At 35.3% G+C, this 8641-nt stretch overlaps 1 protein-coding gene across 3 annotated transcripts; it reads left to right on the top strand.

Annotated features, from left to right (window-relative positions):
- Positions 1 to 619: 619 nt before the first annotated feature.
- LOC139894670 (auxin response factor 2B-like) lies at positions 620 to 8425 on the top strand. Of its 3 annotated transcripts, none has more exons than XM_071878074.1 (15): positions 620 to 1678; positions 1758 to 1864; positions 1973 to 2068; positions 2147 to 2203; positions 2306 to 2461; positions 2558 to 2642; positions 2903 to 2993; positions 3079 to 3243; positions 3675 to 3794; positions 3902 to 3977; positions 4060 to 4231; positions 4358 to 5106; positions 5512 to 5702; positions 7036 to 7200; positions 8062 to 8425. In XM_071878074.1, exons 1-14 carry the CDS (start codon positions 1552 to 1554, stop codon positions 7178 to 7180), a joined length of 2337 nt encoding a protein of 778 aa, XP_071734175.1. In that variant the 5' UTR covers positions 620 to 1551; the 3' UTR covers positions 7181 to 7200; positions 8062 to 8425. The 3 variants fall into 3 exon arrangements, with proteins under 3 accessions (XP_071734175.1, XP_071734174.1, XP_071734176.1); XM_071878073.1 differs by having other exon boundaries at positions 621 to 1678; positions 1749 to 1864; XM_071878075.1 differs by having other exon boundaries at positions 623 to 1678; positions 1749 to 1864; positions 4373 to 5106.
- The last annotated feature ends 216 nt before the right edge of the window (positions 8426 to 8641 follow it).

The following is an 8641-nucleotide window of genomic DNA, read 5'->3' as shown; positions in this document are numbered from 1 at the left end:
AACGGTGGTATTGGAAAAATTTAACTCACACCGAGCGAGAATATATGACCCGTTATCTAGTGTTTTTTAATGATGTCTATTTCGCGCGTAGTTAGTCCCGTTGTGTTCATTAGATTTTTTCGAGTTGAACGGTGGTTTCGAAAAAATTTAAATCGCACCGAGCGAAAAGAGAGGGCCTGTTAAAAATTCAGGCGGAATTATTTTCTTTTATTTTAATAAAATTATATGTTTGCGTTTTATACCCCTGAAAAAGTGTAAAGTTGAGGGGTCGTTGATTAAATTGAGCCGAAGTTGAGGGACCATTTATATTGTGAACGCAAAATCAAAACGACAATTCGATAGAACTGAAATGACGAAATCTGGCGCGTGTTTTAGGATATAGGTATAATATAATATAATATAATATAATATAATATATATATATATATATATATATATATATATATATATATATATATATATATATATATATATATATATATATATATATATATATAATAATGAAAGTACTAAGTTGGAAAATTGGTTGGTTGTCATCATAGTATATAAGACCATAAATACAAAGAATAATTAATGGTAATATCATCCCTTTCCAAAATATGGTATCGTTTTAGATTTGGTTCATCACTCACTCCCGGGAAAATAAAACCAACCCGGTCCTGGGTCCAGATAACCGGAATTAACCGGTCACATTTTTTAGTTGTTAGAAATTTGGACCACCTGTTGAAATTACTACAAACAACCAGATTTCAATTTGGACCTACAACCAATCCATGAATATCTTGTTTTTCTCTAAAAATTATCATGATTTAGAGAGAGAGAGAGAGAAAGTGAATTTTGATTGTTGATGTAGATTTTTCGGAAGCTGTTTCGTGTTGAATTTGCTCAGTTAGTGCAGTTTTACAGCTTTATTTACTAAATTTGAGGTGATCTGTAGTGATTTACCCTAGGGTTTTGGTTATAACATACGGTTTCAGCTGATGTGTTCTGTTAAATTTCTTCATTTTATGCAGTGTAAAAGGTATTTTGTACTGAATTGAGGTGATCTTTAGTGATTTGCAGTTGAATTATAGGGTTTTATTGATAATTTACGGTTAGGGAAGCTGTTTTATGACGAATTTCTTCTTTCGATACAGGTTTTAGGGTTTAGATAGTGATTTCAGGTTGAAATTAGGGTTTCGGATGGTATTTGATGTATATTTGCTCATTTAATGCACGTTTAAAGGTGTTTTGGACAAATTTACACCGAATTCTAGTATTCGATTTATAAATAACGGTGTCTGAAGCTATTTTATGTAATAATAGATAGATTTATGCAATTTAACAGGTGTTTTGGACTGAACTGAGGTAATCTCTTGTGATTGAAGTCGGATTTTGGTGTTTTAATGCGAACTCACGGTTTAGGAAGCTGTTTGGTGCAGTTTTACAGTCGTTTTAAACTCAATTACAGTTGATCTGTGGTAATTACAGTTTGAAGTCAAGGGTTTTAGTGAGAGTTATTGTGTGATCTTAGATAACAGATCTGTGTTGAAAGTCGATTATTGTAGTGAAATGACATCTTCAGAAGTTACAAGCATAGGTAATAACAATAACAATAATAGTTGTATAAGAACTGACAGAGACACGTTTTCGTTATCTAAAATTAGCGACAAAAACGATGTCACCGGTGCTGGAAAAGGTACATCTCAGAATTACTATTTACAGATCAATTAATAATTTGTTGATTAAATATATTTTTGTGTGTGTAGGTGATGCAGATATTGCTCTATATAAGGAACTATGGCGAGCTTGTGCTGGTCCGCTCGTTACTGTCCCTCAGGAAAATGACATAGTGTTCTATTTTCCTCAAGGACACATAGAACAGGTATGAATAAACTTGTATTAATTTTGTCTGAATAGGTGTTACAAATAGTTAGTGATGAGTTGTTTATAGTCTGTGTGTAATCTGAAGGTATTGTGTTATGTTTATCAGGTTGAGGCGTCAACCAATCAAGTTGCAGAACAACAGATGCCAGTTTATAACCTTCCATCAAAGATCCTTTGCCGTGTTATGAATGTGCAATTAAGGGTACAATTGTCAAGAATTATTCATATTTAATTTTAATTCAGCTGATTTTGGGTGTTTAAAGGTGGTGTTTGTGTGTAGGCGGAACCAGAGACAGATGAAGTGTTTGCGCAAATTACTTTAATGCCCGAAGCTAATGTGAGCTCAGTTTTAGGTGATGAAATTTTCTACCATATGTGTAGCTAGCATCCGATTATTTATTTTAATGTATTTTTTCTATGAAATTTTCTTTGACAAAAGCAAGATGAATATGCGGTGAAAAAGGAAGCAATACCACGTGCGCAATCTCGATTTCATGTGCATTCTTTTTGCAAGACGTTGACTGCTTCTGATACGAGTACTCATGGTGGGTTTTCTGTATTGAGACGCCATGCTGACGAATGCCTTCCTCCACTGGTTTGTAGCTTACTGTGAAAAGTTTGAATTTCATCAACTTTTTTTTTTTTTTTAACGTTTTGTTACTTAGGCTTCTATGGTCATCTGATTGTGCAGGACATGTCAAGGCAACCTCCAACACAAGAGCTCGTAGCCAAGGATTTGTATGGATACGAGTGGCGCTTCAGGCACATATTTCGGGGTAATAAGCCATATATATACACTTTCCATTTTAGAGCTGTAGATTTCTCTAAAGTTTTGCTTTTTATAACCTGATATGTTACTTGCGTATTTTACCCGCATTAATAACGTTGAACTGCACTAAGTATACAGTTTTTGTTTTAGCAAAAAACAAAGCAAAGCTGCTTTACTTTATTTGGTTATTTGTTTCTCTGTATGAGCGTTTGGTGAAGCTCTAATTCTTTTATTTATTTATTATTTTTTTTATAATGTCAATACCAGGTCAACCACGCAGGCATCTTCTTCAAAGTGGTTGGAGTGTCTTTGTTAGTTCTAAAAGGCTGGTAGCCGGTGACGCCTTTATATTCTTAAGGTATTGACAAATGTAATTAGCAGTTTATATAATATTTCCATTTGAATTTTGTTTTTTTTACTGATGGGGTAATTTGTGTATGTAGAGGTGAAAATGGAGAGCTTCGTGTGGGTGTAAGACGTGCAATGAGACAGCAGGCAAACGTCCCATCTTCTGTAATATCCAGTCATAGCATGCATCTCGGAGTGCTTGCAACCGCGTGGCATGCCATCCAGACAGGAACTATATTTACAGTCTATTACAAGCCTAGGTATGTGATCAATAACGCATTCAAATAATGACATTTGTGACCCACACGACCCTGCTGTGAAGGTACGTGTGGGTCACGAGATCAGGTTGAAACATATCATTGTATTACTTTCAACACAGGCCCTCCTGGGTTTGACTCACAAAAACCTTTTGCCCATCTTCAAATTTTTTCTTATAACTAATTAACATCCTAATGCTGATTACAAAAATAAGTACAACTACAATAACAATCAAATTTTCTAATAAAACCATTTAGAAAGTTGAATGCATCACATATAGCTTTTGGGTGAGTTTCAGCCAAGTTAACCTATTAAAATCATGCCTGTTTTATGTAGCCCATTTGAGACACAACCTATCAGAAGTAAATGGGTCAAAATTGTGACCTCTAATATTCTTAACGTGGCAGTGAAAGGTTTATTAAAATTGTTATAGGACTAGCCCCTCAGAGTTCATTGTTCCATATGATCAGTACATGGAGTCTATCAAGAACAACTACTCGATAGGGATGAGATTCAAAATGAGGTTTGAAGGTGAAGAAGCACCGGAGCAAAGGTATAGCTAGCGGACTTTTCTCTTCTATATTTCGTTAATTTGTTGTACTGTATTATTTGGTGCCTATACTATGACAGTATGACATAGTAATTTGTTTTATCCTGTAGGTTTACTGGAACCATAGTTGGGATTGAAGAGTCTGATCCGAATTGCTGGCCCGAATCTAAGTGGAGATGCCTGAAGGTATTATTTACAGTCTGACTATCATCTTTACTACCTAATTCGATGTCATGAAATATTACATTATTCTCATCTTTATTTATAGGTACGGTGGGATGAAACATCGACTATTCCTCGTCCAGATAGAGTTTCACCCTGGAAAATAGAGCCCACTCTTACCCCTCCTGCAATAAGTCAACTTGCTGTGCAAAAACAGAAAAGGCCTCGTTCGAGCATGTTGCCTTTATCCCCTGATTCCCCTGTTCTTACAAAACAAGGTATGTACTTTCTCTTGCAGTCGAAGTGGTAAAATGGGTTAGTTGGTTGGGTTATGTGTCAAAATGGGTCAAATCTGCTACATCTAGGTTTGGTGAATCTGCTAACAATGAACGTTCCTTTATAAGTTAACTTGAATATAGGTTCATCAAGACCCATCCCAGCAGACCCTTTACCTGCAAGTGCATATTCAAGGGTCTTGCAAGGATCAGAACAACTATCAGCTTCAAGAATCTCGTTTAACGAGTCAGATTCATGTGATAGGCCCATTCAGTGGCCATCATCGATAACAGAAGATGACAAAATAGATCCTGTTTCGGTGTCTCAACATTATGGGACGTCGAAAATTTCACCTTTTCGGAGGCCTGCAGAATCTTGTTTCACAGATCTATTATCAGGTTTTGGATCTAAGAACAATCAAACAGATGGTAAAGTCAGCATACAATCAAACCTGTGGTCAAACATGCCCTCCAATCTGGCCCTCAACTTAATGGGCTCAACCATGAAAGGTGTTAATGCTAGTGCCTTTAGCGAATATTCTGTTAATCAAAGGGGTAATGAGCGGCTACACGAGAATTGGCTAATGGCTCCACCACTTTCTTCATATTTACACATGCCGAAATCTCCACAGATTCAGCAAAACGATGCAAAAAAGCCCGGAGACGGAAATTGCAAAATATTTGGTGTGCCCCTAGCGGGTAATAATAAGGTTGCTTTAAATGCAGATCAAGGGTTAAAGTTAGGAAAAGACCCCGCATTCGAATCTGATCAGAGATCTGAGCAATCCACGGGTCAAAATGGAATTGGTAATCTATCGGTTGCTAAAGAAAGAGAGAAGCATAAAGTACAGGGAATTTCAACAAGGAGTTGTACAAAGGTATTGGTTGTCCAAAATGGAACTTTCTTGAATAATAATAATTGTTATATTTTGATAGGAGAGAAGGAAAATAATCTGTTACTCAAGTTAGAACTTTCGAGGAAAGTTTGTTACATTTTATGCATCTGTCCTTTTCTTTATAGTGTGTGACTGTATCAAATGGTAATAGAAATTATTTTATAACGAGCTTATTCATTGAATAAATAGGATTTCAGAGGTTAAATGCATCAAAAAGTATAATCACGGTTTAGATAGATGACTTTTGACATTCAGCATTAGTGAACAAAACATCTAAATTGTCCATTTCTCAAGTTTTATGGTTTACACTTACGACTTCTAGCGGTGTACTATATGCTTCTATAAATCATCTCCCCGTTTTAACTTATAAAATTATGTTGATTTCAGGTTCATAAGCAGGGGATTGCCCTTGGAAGGTCTTTGGATCTTACAAAATTCAACAACTATGATGATTTAATTGCTGAATTAGACGAGTTATTTGAGTTCAATGGAGAACTTAAAACCCAAAACAAGACTTGGCTGGTTGTGTACACAGACGATGAGGGTGACATGATGCTTGTTGGAGATGACCCATGGCAGTAAGAACTCATATTTCAAAATATTAATTTTACTTGACATTTACAGTTTCAGTGGTTCTATTTTCAAAAGTTTCTAACAGTACATCATACTGACCTGGATGGGAATCATCTAATTACTCACGAATGAGTTAATTCACGTTAGGTTTTATCTCTAAGGGGTTAAACTGGCAAAATTGAAGTATTAGCTAAAACTTAGATGGTTCGGGCATGTTATGAGGCGCCCACTTTTAGATGGTTCGGGCATGTTATGAGGCGCCCACTTTTAGCCCCGGTTAGGAGAGTCGAGACCCTCGTTGTTGGGGGCGTAAGGAGAAGGGGTAGACCCAAACGTAGGTTGGAGGATAGATTGAAGCTTGACATGAAGGAGCTCTTATTGACCGAGGACATGACTTCTGATAGGAATTTGTGGAGGAGTAGAATTAGAATAGATGACTAGGTTCTACATGGTGTTTATTTATCTTATATATTTATATTATATTTCTTGCCTACTTGCTTGTGTGCACTTCATATATGTCTTTTTTTTTTTTTTTTTTTTTTTTTCGTGGGACTTTACGTATTGGCTGGACATGTTTTATGGATATATAATATATCTATACTTATTGTAGCATATTCACATGCTTTATTGCACTATATGGTTACATGTTTGTATTACATTATATAGCAATTAATTTATACGTACTTACATATCACATGTTTTTATGCTAACATAGCATACTTATTTGTCTATGCCTACATAGTATACCATCTATTTTATACTGCATATTATACCTACATGCTTCTTACCAACATGTTTACGTATACTTATTGTACTTACATGACTTGTTATACTTGCATATTTGACACTCACATATTTTACTTATATGTTATATTACTCAATATTGTTATATGCTTTATTTACCTATATATATCGTATTGGAGTATACATTATTCATGGTAAAGCTTCTATTTTGCCAACTTTACTTGTATATTTTTACTTCACATATCGGATTTCATGGTTCTTTCTGGTCGGAGGTCCCTAGGAAGCAGCCTCTCTGCTCTACAGAATAGGGAGGGACGACTTCCTCTACCTGGGGACCGATAGGTATCCTGGGTAGAAGAATGACTTCCCTTTTACTTTAGGGTAGAGGAAAGGACTGCCTACATCTAACCTCCCCCATACTCCACTTTAGTGGAATTGGGTATTGTTGTTGTTGTTGTTAATAATGTTTATAAAACATTACAAATTTTAAAACACCCAACTCGTTCCGACCCTTATAAATAATTACCCCTTTTGGTCGTTACACAACCTGCCTGACCCTTTTTCTTATATTCATCTTCTTCGTGTCCTTATCAGGGAATTTTGTTGCATGGTGCGTAAGATATTTATTTATACTAGAGAAGAGGTGCAGCGAATGAATCTTGGTAGTCTAAATTCAAGAGGTGAGGACAACTCATCAGTCGCAGAAGATGTAGATGGTTCCAGTCCTGAGCGTGCATAGGTTCTTGTTACTATATCTAGGTATATAACTCTACTCATACTACTTTTCTATGTATATATCCATTTTTATACGTTGCATTTACTTCACGTACTTATATAGTATTATACTTGGATGATTATTCTTACACATACTTAAATAGTATGTACTAAGAGGATTTATGTACCAGAAAATAAATCCTCACTCAAACTATAATGTAAGGTAATTTTCAGCAAGTGACCGATAACCGTTATCTTAGGATGAATTGTTTACCTCTTAATTAAATGGTTCAGTGCTGAATAATGTTGAACATTCAGCATTCAGCGCGTTTGGTTCTGACCTTTGAATGACAGATGGTGCTGAATGGTCAGCACTCAATGCTGAACCATTCAGAGCTAGAATCCTCTCTTAACCATTTAGCACCTAATTTCTTATGTAATATCCTCTTTTAACCATTAAGCACCTAATTTTTACCTAAATTTTATGTAAGCACCATTAAGCAACGTCATTCAGAACCTTTGAATTATTCGGATTATGAACCACTCAGCTCTAAACCATTCAGTTTTATCAAGCGCACCGTTAGTTAACCATCAACGTAATGTAAGAGAAAGTCAAACATACTTCTTAACTTCAAATTGAATTTAGCAGCATATACTTGCGTTGGTTTATTCTACATTGACACGTTCTAGGATATACTATCGGTGTGAAAAAAGTCTTAGGAAGAACAGATATTAGGCTACTGAGAATATTGTCAAAGGTTTTTAAAAGTTTAAGGGTTTTCATTATAATTGATGAAAGTCTGTTATTATTGGTAATACAGTTTGGACTCAAGTTTGTTATTCCTTTATGCAATTAACCCTACAGAAGTAACTGGAAAATTAATACAAGAGTATGATTTGTTACAGGTTTATGTTTGTAGGGAGATAGGGAGTAGGATAATACATATTATTACATAGTTTATGGCTGTCGAGGAGAGCTTAAATAATTAATTTAAGTTGCGTTATGATGCTTCCGACTTCTCACTGAGAATTATATTTTGCCGAATGGAGGTTTTATATAATGATGATATCACGTGTTTTATTTTGGATAGTTGGAGCTGTTATATTGCAGTATGGGAGCGTATGATATTGTTAGTATGGAGTTGTATATAGAATATATATTGGAATATGTCATTATGTACAAAGGTGTTCTGCTAGCTAGTTTGTTCCACTTTATATAATGTAAGGAGAATGTAAATAAATCTTGATAAAGACTCAACTTTGTATGTTTTGTTTTTGTTCTCTCTATATACCTGCTTAATCCACTCTTATTTGCAGTGGATTTAGGAAAATCTATGAAAGTATTTGAAGTGGTAAATGAAAATAAATACAGTATATAACTGCATGGATGGTTTCTGTGTTCAATGAATCATGCAAGAGCCGGTAACTTATATGCTAGATTTGGCCCCGAGTAAAAGGGACCCAAAAAGGTGAGAGTCTACGTTAC

This window comes from Rutidosis leptorrhynchoides, chromosome 2 (assembly GCF_046630445.1).
Source record: "Rutidosis leptorrhynchoides isolate AG116_Rl617_1_P2 chromosome 2, CSIRO_AGI_Rlap_v1, whole genome shotgun sequence".
In the NCBI taxonomy this organism is placed as follows: Eukaryota; Viridiplantae; Streptophyta; class Magnoliopsida; order Asterales; family Asteraceae; genus Rutidosis; species Rutidosis leptorrhynchoides.
This window is presented reverse-complemented; position numbering and strand designations above follow the sequence as displayed.

What these genes read in the sequence shown, in the direction of transcription:
- LOC139894670 (XM_071878073.1), top strand. Translation starts at nt 1,552, where the DNA reads ATGACATCTTCAGAAGTTACAAGCATAGGTAATAACAATAACAATAAT. An exon ending in GAAGAAGCACCGGAGCAAAG is followed by an intron (nt 3,795 to 3,901) that starts GTATAGCTAGCG and finishes TTTATCCTGTAG; the next exon opens with GTTTACTGGAACCATAGTTG. An exon ending in CTAAGTGGAGATGCCTGAAG is followed by an intron (nt 3,978 to 4,059) that starts GTATTATTTACA and finishes CTTTATTTATAG; the next exon opens with GTACGGTGGGATGAAACATC.